General features: G+C 48.6%; 2 protein-coding genes across 9 annotated transcripts in view; one reads left to right on the top strand and one right to left on the bottom strand.

The window, feature by feature from the left end:
* Nucleotides 1–4,443, bottom strand: part of USP20 (ubiquitin specific peptidase 20) — a 46,473-nt gene extending 42,030 nt beyond the window's left edge. For 2 of the 8 annotated variants that reach the window (XR_010130376.1, XM_055351331.2), the window contains exons 1-2: nt 3,363–3,913; nt 2,654–3,039 (exon numbers count right to left, since the gene is read on the bottom strand). The gene's annotated coding sequence lies outside the window, so the exon portion shown is untranslated. Of the gene's footprint in view, nt 1–2,653; nt 3,040–3,362; nt 3,914–4,197 lie in introns of those variants that run through there. The other 6 variants (XR_008668589.2, XM_019033506.4, XM_031014497.3 and 3 more) reach the window with 5 other exon arrangements.
* A 37-nt stretch (nt 4,444–4,480) lies between these two features.
* C13H9orf78 (chromosome 13 C9orf78 homolog) lies at nt 4,481–12,511 on the top strand. Its single transcript, XM_004048723.5, has 9 exons — nt 4,481–4,680; nt 5,053–5,112; nt 6,116–6,167; nt 6,308–6,378; nt 7,839–7,916; nt 8,756–8,953; nt 10,282–10,418; nt 10,522–10,620; nt 11,552–12,511. The coding sequence occupies exons 1-9, from the start codon at nt 4,598–4,600 to the stop codon at nt 11,641–11,643; spliced, it is 870 nt and encodes a 289-aa protein (XP_004048771.1). The 5' UTR covers nt 4,481–4,597; the 3' UTR covers nt 11,644–12,511.
* The last annotated feature ends 72 nt before the right edge of the window (nt 12,512–12,583 follow it).

Below are 12,583 nucleotides of genomic sequence, written 5' to 3'. Positions count from 1 at the left end.
GCTGCCTCTGGTGCCTGTTACTCATTGTTTTCCCAGAGGTTCTGGCTACATCCTCCTCCTCCCAGCGAGGAACCAGTCCCTCAGGATGGGGAGGGCGACACTTCTGGGCCTCCCACCCACACAACGATGCCCACAGTCCTGCCCACGCTGACCCCAACCACATTAGCCATCTCACACCCCCAGCCCTGCACAGGGTGTGTGCCCACCCCCTCCACATTCCCCTCTGGCCCTCGCAAACCCTTTCTCTCCCTCCTGCTGTCTTTACTCTACCTCCACACAACAGCATTCTCCCTAAGTCCCAGACACACCCACCCCTTCCCTTAACCCAGTCCTCACTCGGAGGCCACCATCCTCTGACTCTCGAAGCAGAGCCCTCAGGCCTCCCCATGCCTCCGCACTTCCACAGTCTCTGCTGCCCACACACTTCTGTGTCTCCTCATCACCCTTCCCCCTGCCCCACGGCCCTGAATATTGGAACTGACACTAACATCTTAGTCTGGTGTTCTCACATGTGACCTCACTGGACCCTCACAACCACCCTGGGAGGTGGCAAGGTTCCAAACTAAATCCATCTCCATCACTAACAATGGAGACACCGAGGCTCAGAGAAGTGGAATAACTGGCTAAGGTCACACAGCTACTGAGCTGCAGAACCAGAATTCAAACCCACGACTACCTGCCCTGAAGCCCATGCTCTGAACACTCAGCTCCACGATGTCACAAACAGCCCCGGCCAGCCTGGCATGGGGACGACCTTCACCTCCCCAAATCCAAACACGCGTACTCCAAGGAAGCTTCCTCACAAGAGCCTCTTCTGAGTCATTCTTCAGAGCATTTTTCTGCTCGGCTTAACTTCCTTCAGTCTAGGATATGACAGTATCTCCCTGCAGCTCAAAGCCTGCTACCACCCTTTGCTCTGAGCTCTGTCCGGAAGAGTCCCTTAATTGGAGAAGGCGTGGGTTTGGGGCTACCCTAGGCTGCAGCCAGTCACTGACCCAGGTCATTAAAAGCCTCACACTCAGTGGTGAGTAAGCATGAGCAGAAACTCAGTCTCGAAGCTCAGACTAGAAACCTTAGAAAAAACTCACATTAGAGATGCGGAAACTAAGAACTAGGAAAATCATGATTTCTGGGGCCTGAAATCAGATCCTCTCTTTTCAGGCAGCATGATCTGCAGCTGCCTTCCCCCATGCAATCTCAGAGTTTAAAGGGGTTTAGAAACCATGCATCTTCCCCTTAAGGCAGAACTCTGCTCTGTAAAAGCCCTACTGGGTTGTTCTCCAAACCCAGTTTGAGCAGTCGTTGATGATAAAATCACCCTTTTCCCAGAGGGCAGCTCTAGTTGCTTCAAACCTAAGTCTTTATAATCAATGGAAATTGGCTCTCCTGAAATTTCTATTTATTGAGCCATGACTGCTCACTGGAGCCAAAGAGCACTGCCACTTTCCTGTCTTTAAATATTTGTTGTTGGCCGGGCACAGTGGCTCACACCTGTAATCCCAGCACTTTGGGAGGCTGAGGCGGGCGGATCACTCAAGGTTAGGAATTTGAGATCAGCCTGGCCAACATGGTGAAACCCCGTCTCTACTAAAAATACATAAATTAGCCAGGTGTGGTGGTGGGCGCCTGTAATCCCAGCTACTCAGGAGGCTGAGGCAGGAGAATTGCTTGAACCTGGGAGGCGGAGGTTGGAGTGAGCCAAGATCGCACCACTGCACTCTAGCCTAGGCAACTGAGTGAGACTCCGTCTCAAAAACAAACAAACAAAAAAACTGTTGTCAACGTGCATGGCTTCTCCAAGTTTCCTTCTTCATGCTAATGTGAACCAGTTGGATACTGTTTGTCTTGCTAAGGTAAAAGGCTAAGAACAGCCTGGCTCTTTCATCACTGTTAAATAGCCCACAATCAGGACTTGAGTTCAGGGTGTACACTCTAAATAAAAGCTTTTGTAAAATAAAGTTCAAGCTTACAGACCCCTAAAACCACCAGGCAGCGACTGGAACCCAAGGCCTATTATTCAATCCACTGCTTTATCTGTCATGTTTCCAACCAAATCCCAAACCAGCATGCGCTAATTTTAATTTGCAACTCAACCTTGCCACCCTCCCGGAGGTGATTCCCTTGTCTTGCTCTATTTTTTTCTTTTCCACAGCACTTACCATCTTCTAACACACTTTACATACTTTACTGTGAGAACATACACTCAGCTAATCAGGGATCTTTTGTCTCTTTTGCTCACTGACTTATTTCAAGCACTTAGAACAGTGCCTGCTTCATATAGTAAATGCTAAGAATCTGTTGAATACATTGATCCAATAAATACATTTATTGGATGCCGACTATAGCTGGGCTGTGAACTGTAACACGTTGCTGGATCCCAAATCCACCCGGACATGAATGCTCCCTGAACCCTGAAACAAGCCAACATTTCGTCTGGCTCCAGAAAGGAGCTAGGAAACCAACCAAAACCTAGGTTGAATCTGTACATTTTCTTAAAACAACTGAACTCCCAAACAAGACTAAGACCTTGGATTCATCTTTGAACTGCATAGAACCTGTATTTCTGGGAGGGTCCTTTTGAGAGACAGTCTCATCCTACCCTTAAAAGGGCCCAGTGAGACTTGGGCTGCAGTCTCTTCGCAAAGCCACTTACTGCCAGATTCACAGCTGCCACTTTTTCAGCATTCCTTTTGCTAAACAGCACTCAATTAGATCTGCCACAGCACAGGTGGTGGTTATCACTGGGTCCTCTGGCCTCATGGAGCAAGGGTGGGAGCAGCTCATCTGTACCCTGGGACTTCAGCTGAGGAGGAGGGTCCAGAAATGCCCCTGGCCTTCTTGCCCTTTCCTTAGTAGTGTCCAGTACCCCCTGGTGGATGGGCTGCTTGATGGGCAGATTCAGAGCCACCTCTGAGAGCGTGAGAGCTGCAGACGTTGACCCCCTGGACTCCTGCAGCAATTCCCAAGGAGCCTCTCCATCATCTGACAGGGACTCCGCATCCAGTGAGTGCACGTGCATCTGGGTTTGGCTGAACCAGTCTGCAGAGGGCAAGACTTTGAGACTTTAATATATGGCTTTTGACCAAAGATAAAACGCTGGTGCAAGAAGTCCCGAGTCTACTATTTTTTCCAGCCCAAGGAAGAGAAGAACAATCTCAGTGGAGACTGTTCCAGAGAAAATGTAAGGCATTCTAGAAATGCTGCCCTGCTTCGGAATGGTCTTCCAGAAAGGGGAACCCCAGACAGCCCCCATCGGCCCTTCCCCCTAGCCAATGAGATGTAACAGCAGCTGCAGCAGCAGCAAACATCTACTGCACTCCTACCGTGCCAGGCCCTGTGCAAACCGTGCGGCAGAGACTGACCTGCAACCAATTCCTGTTCCACCTCCTAGCTGGGTAACTTGAGGCGTGCACTGCCCCTCGGAGACTCCGCATTCTCATTCGTAAAACGAAAAAAAATCTACCTCAAAGGATTGCTGGGAGAATTCAATGAGATGATGCTTTGCCCAGGGCCTGCCACATAGTAACTGCTTAATAAGAGGTAGTTCTCAAAGTAAGGGATGACACTGAGAAAAGGAAAACTACTGTTACTTAACGGGTTCTTAAAAGTCCTAGAAGCCATTATTTATGCATTTAGGTATTTCCTAAGCGTTTGCTGATACCCGTTTTTCAAATAAACTTTATCCTCACAGCATCTTCGGGGTGGAAGGGGCAGAGGGTAGAGCGACAGACCTGCCGAAGGAGGAAAACCAGACCCGTGAAGGTCCAGGGGGGTGGCCGGCAAGCACCGAGGAGGAGTCCCCCGGCTCAAACCCTCCTGCGTGGCTTCAAAACATGAGACGCGCCTCTCCTCGCGGAGAAGCTGGGGGCCATTATTTGTGAGGCAGTCGGCGCTGGGACTCTAAGTCAGCACCGCAGGGAAGTGGTCATCTTTTGTTCCGAAAGAAAAAAACGCACGTCAGGGCTCAGAGCCCGAGGAAAGAAAAGTCAGCGCCCGAGACGCGAGACGCCACGCGGATGCTTTCAACGCTAGGTCAGGCCCCGGCAGAAATGAGAGGGGGGCGGCCCCGGTTCTGGAGAAGCCACGAGCCCCCAGGGAGCTCAGAGTGGGGTGCTGGGGCCCAGAGGCCCCCCTGGGCGCCGACCGGAGGAGGGGAGAGGGGCGGCGGCGGCCGGGGGGGTCCCGGGCTCCGCTCACCTGGCCGCTGCGTCTGGCGCACCTGGCGAGGCCAGGCCCTGTCAGCCCGGAGCCGGGCTGGGGTCGCCAATGCTCTGAGAGGCCCGGCCCACAAAAGCAGCCGGTGGCGGCCCGGAACTCACCTGCGCTCGCAACTGCGCCGCCGCCGCCTGTCAGTCAAGCGCGCCCCCTCTGAGGCGCCGCGCAGGGTTGTGGGGCCTTCTGGCGACGCCCCACCTCCTTCCCTCTGCCGTCCAATCGGAAGAGGCTGACGCCAGGAGAGGGGGCGTGGCCACGCGGGCTGTGCGTGCCGGGGGCGGGGCCAGACGGGGCAGGCGCTCTGACCTCTGTGCCGCGCGCCGGAAGCAGCCTGGGTCGCTGCGCAGAGGCGCGGCGGCTGGACAATTGGGCTGTTGTCACCATGCCGGTCGTCCGGAAGATTTTCCGTCGCCGCCGGGGCGACTCGGAGTCAGAGGAAGATGAGCAGGACTCAGAGGAGGTTCGGTGCGTTTGGGGCGGGGCTCCCACAGGCTTGGTAAAGATAGACTTGTTTGGGGGACTCACCACCGGCTCGGCGCTTCGCTGACATTGTTAACTGTGAGCTCGGGTGGTAGTTCCTTCTGCGGACGCAGAAATTGAGGCTCAAGGGGTGAGGCCACCGCCCCAAGCTCGAACAGTTGAGAGAGATGCCTCTGGGATGCGCAGTGGCTCTGACTCCCGGTGGGTCTAGGCACAAGGTCGTCCTCTGGACCACTGTGCTGGTGGCTCAGTAGTTGGGCTGGGATGCCCTCGAAGGTGCCTTATTGGCTCTGTTAGCTTTGGATTCCGCGGGGAATCACTCAGCTTATGCATTGCTTCTTCTTCTTCTTTTTAAAGATTAAAACTGGAAGAGACCAGAGAGGTACAGAACTTGAGGAAGAGGCCCAACGGGGTGAGGTGGGTACCACGCGGGGAGGAGGAGGAGGCGGCGGGGACGACAGACACATCCGCGTCCGGGTCGCTGTCACAAATATCTCCTCAGACGTAGATTTTTCTCTTGACACACTGTACCCCTTCCACTGCCCAACTTGGAGAACAGCGTTCTTTGCAAATGTTTAACCAGGACATGCCCTGAGCTGTGTCGTCTCGGGGTGTGCTCCAGAGATACAGAAACAGATCACTAACTCGCGTTTTTTATTAAAACCAATTAATTGTGAAATGCATATCGATCGTTAAGAGTTTGTATAATTTAGAAAAGTATAGTCAAGACGATAAAAAGCACCCATAATTCTCCCATCCGGAAATGATCAGTGTTAACATTTTTTTTTCCTTGCAGAGCCACCCAAGAATGCACTGGTATTAATATTTAATACTCTTTCCAATCTGTTTTTTTTCCTTTCTCTCTCTCAGATTGTGAACAACTTTCTATGTACTTTTATTCCCTGTTCTTTTCAACTCATTATGACATTGTGGGCATTCACCCATATTGTGGAATATTTTTCAGAAAGCCTTCTTAATGGCTGCATAATATTCCACCAGATGTGTGTATTGTAATTTGTTAACAAATCCCCTATTTTGGGACATGTAGGTGATTTTGTAAATTTTTACTATCAAATAAGGCTGCAGTGGATATTCTCTTAAATTTATCTTTAGCTGCACTTTCCATGATGAGAATATCTTAGAAATGAGATTTCCAGGCCAAGATAATGCCAAATGGCTTTACAGGAAAGTGGGAAAGTGTACCACTTCACCACCAGCGCACCCTTCTTCCAGCATCTGCGGTGCTCGTTGAGCCCTGTCTTATGCTTATAGGCTTTTCCAGCCGGCTTGCCTACCCACCCCTCAAATCCCACCCTTGCACTAATGTTGTAATCCGCATACCTGAGAGGGTTCCTCCTTATCTCTGAATTATGCCATTTCTCTCTCTCCCCCTCTCCTTTTTTTTTTTGGTTTTGCTCAGTGCTGTGGCCTTGCTGGTGGGAGAGAAGGTACAAGAGGAGACCACTCTAGTGGTAAGTTATGGGGTCTTCCCTGAGTAGTTATGGCAGCCCTCCCTGCAGTGCTCTTCAGTGAGTGAGTGTGCTTTACAAAAAAAAAAATTCCACTACCATGTATTTAGATGCTTCCTCTTAACTGTGTTTGCTTTCTGCAGGATGATCCCTTTCAGATGAAGACAGGTGGTATGGTGGATATGAAGAAACTGAAGGAAAGGGGCAAAGATAAGTAAGTGCAGGACAAGCTTAGATGCAAATTCACCTTTAGCCGCTGCCTGGGTCTAGGTTCCCTCAGAGAGCTGGGGCCTGTAGCAGCAGCATTAGTAGGACATCTTGAAGCAGGTTTTGTGCTTTGCAAAGGGTGTGTTATTTAAAAACAAAGAAAGCAAAAAGTCTTTAAAAGTTAACTTAGAGCCAAGTTGGTAGACTCCTTTTGTAAGAGTGTATTGTAGGCATGATGACTCATGCCTATAATCCCAACACTTTGAGGGGCTGAGGTTAGCTTGAGTCCAGGAGTTTAAGACCAGCCTGGGCAACATAGTGAGACCCCTGTCTCTACAAAAAAAAAAAAAAAAGTGTGTATATATATACACACACACACACACACATATACACATATGTACACACATATATACACATGTATACACACATATATATACACACACATATATATATACACACACACACATATATATATGTGTGTATATATATCTCGGTGTGGTGGCATGTGCCTGTAGTCCCAGCTATTCAGGAAATTAAAGTGGGAGAATCGCTTGAGTCAGGGAGGTTGAGGCTAGAGTGAGCCGCGATCACACCACTGCACTCCAGCCTGGGTGACAGAGAAAGACCCTGTCTCAAAAAAATAAAATAAGTGAACCTATGGGGAAGTTTCTTATAAAAACAATTAACAAAAATAATAAATTCAGGCCAGCTGCGGTGGCTCATGCCTGTAATGCCAGCACTTCAGGAGGCTGAGGCAGGCGGATTACCTGAGGTCAGGAGTTCGAGACCAGCCTGACCAACATGGTGAAACACTGTCGCTATTAAAAATACAAAAGTTAGCCGGGCATTGTGGTGGGCACCCGTAATCCCAGCTACTCAGGAGGGTGAGGCAGGAGAATTGCTTGAACTTGGGAGGCAGAGGTTGCAGTGAGCTGAGATTGCGCCACTGCACTTCAGCCTGGGTGACAGAGTGAGACTCCGTCTCAATAAATAAATAAACATTCAAATAATTCAAAAATTAAAAAAATAAAAGTTTATTGTGTACTTTTGTGACAACTATATAGCGTTTACATTGTATTTGGTATTATAAGTAATCTAGAGATGATTTGAAGCAGATGGTAGTGTGTGTGTAGGTTAGATGCAGGTATTGTACTATTTTATGTAAGGGACTTCACTATCTGCAGGTTTTGGTATCCTTGAGGGACACTAGAACCAATCCCCCATGGATACCTAAGGATAAGTGTATCCACTCAATCCTTGGAGGTATCACTAGCAGCCAACAGTTTGCTTGCATGTATTTCTAGAGTTTCTTTTCTTTACATATACTATGGCATTTTTTTTTTTTTTTTTGCCAACTGTAAATAGGATATTATAAATGCTTATGTCTTTGTTTTCTTCTTAGAACATAAAACTCAGCCTCATTGAGTTGTGACTTGAAAGCTCTGCCTCATTGTTCTCTCCCTCCAGGATCAGTGAGGAGGAGGACCTGCACCTGGGGACGTCGTTTTCTGCAGAAACCAACCGAAGGGATGAGGATGCAGACATGTAAGTGTCAGTCTGTTTGGCTGTGAGCAGTTGGGGCTGGACTCCAGTCAGAGTCCAAGATATTTAGTCAACAGATGACATTTCTAGAATTTTCTAGAAGATGTCAAAGTTGGCCCCTCTCTTTCTACTTCCCAGCTTAAGAACTTTGAAAACCTCTTAAAAGGTCTTTTCAGGCCGGGCACGGTAGCTCTCACCTGTAGTCCCAGCACTTTGGGAGGCCGAGGCAGGTGGATCATCTGAGGTGGGGAGTTCGAGACCAGACTGACCAACATGGAGAAACCCCGTCCCTACTGAAAATACAAAATTAGCCGGGTGTGGTAGTGGGCACCTGTAATCCCAGCTACTCGGGAGGCTGAGGCAGGAGAATTGCTTGAACCTGGGAGGCAGAGGTTGCGGCGAGCCGGGATCTCGCCATTGCACTCCAGCCCGGGCAACAAGAGCGAAACTGCGTCTCCAAAAAATAAAAAATAAAAACTTATTTTCAAAGGTGGTTTCATGACTAGTAATATTTCCCCAAAACATTGCAGGGATAAAACATGGGCTTGCCCACTTTTTATTTTGCCAACAAAGCTATTGGCAAACTATCATCTTTCTGTCTTCAAAGAACCTTGTACATCATAACACCAATAGATTAGTGGGACATAACCTCATAGGTTGGTGCTGCTTTAGAAAATTTCTAACTTGATGAAAAAACTCAAGTTATTTTTTTTCTTGTTTCTCCATGGACTGTCACTGGTCTGCGGTGACAGGCCTCTAAATCAGTTGGGGACCACTGATTTAGAGGACACCTGGTGTGTGTTTCCCACCCCTCCCTGAGGCCTCTGGGTTTCTCACTTCAGGATGAAGTACATTGAGACAGAGCTAAAGAAGAGGAAAGGGATCGTGGAACATGAGGAACAGAAAGTTAAGCCAAAGAATGCAGAGGACTGTCTTTATGAACTTCCAGAAAACATCCGTGTTTCCTCAGCAAAGAAGACCGAGGAGATGCTTTCCAACCAGATGCTGAGTGGCATTCCTGAGGTGGACCTGGGCATCGAGTATGTTTGAGACCCCTAGGCAGAAGACACAGTGCTTTCCAGTTAAAAGTTATGGGGGACAGGCCAGGCGCGGTGGCTCATGCCTGTAATCCTAGCACTTTGGGAGGCTGAGGCAGGTGGATCACGAGGTCAGGAGTTCAAGACCAGCCCGGCCAAGATGGTCGAACCCCGTGTCTACTAAAACTACAAAAATTAGCTGGGCATGGTGGCAGGCACCTGTAGTCCAGCTACTTGGGAGGCTGAGGCAGGAAATTGCTTGAACCCTGGAGGTGGAGGTTGCAGTGAGGCGAGATCATGCCACTGCACTCCAGTCTGGCGACAGAGCGAGACTCCATCCCAAAAAAAAAAGGAAAAAAAAATTTATGGGGGACAGGTGTGGTGGCTGATGCCTATAAGCCTATAATCCCAGTACTTGGGAGGCCAAGGCAGGAGGATCACGTGAGGCCAGGAGATCAGCCTGAGAAATATAGTCAGACTCCTGTCTCTCCAAAAAATTTAAAAAATTAGCTGGGCTCTCACTTGAGCTCAGGAGTTGAGGCTACAGTGAGCCATGATTGCACCACTGCACACCAGTCTGGGTGACAGAGTAAGACCCTTTAAAAAAAAAAAAAAGGCCAGACATGGTGACTTGTGCCTGTTATCCTAGCTCTTTGGGAGGCCAAGGTGGGAGGATCACTTGAGCCCAGGAGTTCAAGACCAGCCTGGGCAATGTAGTGAGACCCCATGTTCTTATCTGTGTCCTTAGAATCCTACAAATACAAATGAGATTGTCCCTGGCAGGTTGTTGCTAGAAGTTTCGCTGAAGGCTTGATCAGAGTAGTAAGGGCCCTTGACTGCTGGAAGCAAAAGTGGTTCTTTAGCGTGTTACAGCTGTTCAGCTGTATCAGGCCCTTTATTCTTCTGTTTTCTTCTAGCAGGAGCCATGTTAAAGGCTCACCCACCCCTTCTCCCCATGATCCTTCTTAAAATATCCACTTTAAAAGGGAATTGTTATGGAAGAAGTACAATTGTTAGAATAATCTTCTGGTACAGTAGAAAGCTGGGAGGCTTCTGGGCTCTTTTCTGGCCTTTACAAACTTTGAGCCTTAAGCATTTTACTTCTCTGAAGCTCAATTTGCTCTCGATCAGAAGAGGAGAGTAACTGTGGTTCTCCGACGGCCGTGAGAGTTCAGTGAGAATGTGACTACAAGTGTGCTTGATAAAGTGGAGAGCTGTGCCCCAGGACACGTGATTTTCTTATGTACTGCTGGGCCGCCAGCCTCACCACTCATGTCTGAGTAGTAAGGTGCTATCATCTTCTAAGTGGTGTGGTTTCTTTCTCTCCATAGTGCTAAAATAAAAAATATCATTTCCACGGAGGATGCCAAGGCCCGTCTGCTGGCAGAGCAGCAGAACAAGAAGAAAGACAGCGAGACCTCCTTCGTGCCTACCAACATGGCTGTGAATTACGTGCAGCACAACAGATGTAAGCCCCTCAGGGAGAGCAGTCTTGCCCCCATTCCCCTGTTTGGGCTGAGATCCCTAGGAACCTCATGTTCTAACGTGTCCCCTGGTCTCTTTGGGTCCAGTTTATCATGAGGAGCTCAACGCGCCCATACGGAGAAACAAAGAAGAGCCCAAGGCCCGGCCCTTGAGAGTAGGCGACACGGAGAAGCCAGAGCCTGAGCGTGAGTGCAACAAAGGCCTCGGGGCTGCCTGGAGTGCTCAGCAATGCGGGAACCCATGGAGGCAGGATGCAGCGGGGGACAGGGTGGAGCCTGGCATTGGAGCCGGGGTATCTGGGTTCCAGTCCATGCTCTGGACCATGACTATGTGTCTTCCCCTTTCTAAGCCTCAGTTTCCTCATTGGAATCCTAATAGAACCTACCTGTTAGGATTGCTCTGAGAATTCATACTCTCTCATATTCTCAAGCACAGTAGAGACTCAAGAAGTTAGAAAATTTCAGTAAGGACAAATAAAAGCTACTCATAAGGTTAGCTGGGTGCAGTGCCTCACACTTGTAGTCTCAGCTGCTGGGGAAGCTGGGACAGGAGGATTGCTTGAGACTAAGAGTTCAAGGCTGCAGTGAGCTATGATTGGACCACTGCACTCTAGCCTGCGTGACAGAGTGAGACCACATCTTTTTTTTTAAAGAAAAGAAAAAGGTATTGGCCATGCTCGGTGGCCCATGCCTGTAATCCCAGCACTTTGGGAGGCTGAGGCAGGCAGATCACCTAAGGTCAGGAGTTCAAGACCAGCCTGGCCAACATGGTGAACCCCGTCTCTACTAAAAATACAAAAATTAGCCAGGCGAGGTGGCTCCCAGCTACTCAGGAGGCTGAGGCAGGAGAATTGCTTGAACCTGGGAGTTGGAGGTTTCAGTGAGCTGAGATCATGCCATTACACTCTAGCCTGGGCAACAGGGTGAGACTCCATCTCAAAAAAAAGAAAAGAAAAAAGAGAAATAGGTATCTACTGAGGCCCTACTGTGTTCACTGGGTTAGGCGCTGGGGCTCCTGTGGGGAAGGAAACAGGCAGTTGTCTTTGCCTGCATGGAGTAAAGTCTAGCAGTGGGTTCCAGCATGGCAAACCAGCTTTCCTTTTCTTTTCCTTCTCAGGGTCCCCTCCTAACCGCAAGCGTCCTGCTAACGAGAAGGCAACTGATGACTATCATTATGAGAAGTTCAAGAAAATGAATAGGCGGTACTGAGCTGTGCAGAGTGGGATGTAAATATCGCCTTCCTCTCCCTATATCCCTCCCATGAAAAATGGCTTCCTGGCCGGGCGTGGTGGCTCACACCTGTAATCCCAGCACTTTGGGAGGCCGAGGTGGGCGGATCACCTGAGGTCGGGAGTTTGAGACCAGCCTGACTAACATGGAGAAACCCAGTCTCTACTGAAGATACAGAAAAGTTAGCCAGGCGTGGTGGCACATGCCTGTAATCCCAGCTGCTCAGGAGGCTGAGGCAGGAGAATTGCTTGAACCCGAGAGGCAGAGGTTGTGGTGAGCCGAGATTGCACCTTTGTACTCCAGCCTTGGCAACAAGAGCAAAAAACTCTGTCTCAAAAAAAAAAAAAAAAGAAAAAGAAAAATGGCTTCCAGGACAGAGCATGCTCATTTGCTAGTGGACAGTTCCAGAAACAGACCCTGTTAGTCCTTCTACTTACCTGCTGGATTTTTCAAGCACTAAATTTATAACTTTTTGAAACAAAACAATGTGTAATTTTCCATTTGGGGGCAAACTCTATTCCTGGGAGCATTATTAAATCTTGTTTGTAAATATGTTGTCTTTCTCTTAATATTTGCTCTGGGTCAGGAAGAAGCTGTTTATGGTGTGATAATACTCTTTAGATTGTGCTTTCATTATTATAGATGCATCATGTCTTCTGCTTTCACGTGTCTGGGATGGGGTCAGAAATGCATCCTCCAGCTGACAGAAAAATCCAGGATGAGATCAGAAGGATACTGGTGTTTTCTGACTTTTACAAAATTACTTGTTTGTTTTCATTAAAAAAGAAAAAGCATAAACTATGTTTCTTATTACTATTAGAATTATTAAATTTCAAAATGAATCCAACCTTACTGTTTGTATTATGTTTCTTATACCAACATCAGGTAATGTTTTTAAAGCCCATGGTTTGGGTAGCCT

This window comes from Gorilla gorilla, chromosome 13 (genome assembly GCF_029281585.2).
Source record: "Gorilla gorilla gorilla isolate KB3781 chromosome 13, NHGRI_mGorGor1-v2.1_pri, whole genome shotgun sequence".
Classification (NCBI taxonomy): domain Eukaryota; kingdom Metazoa; phylum Chordata; class Mammalia; order Primates; family Hominidae; genus Gorilla; species Gorilla gorilla.
This window is presented reverse-complemented; position numbering and strand designations above follow the sequence as displayed.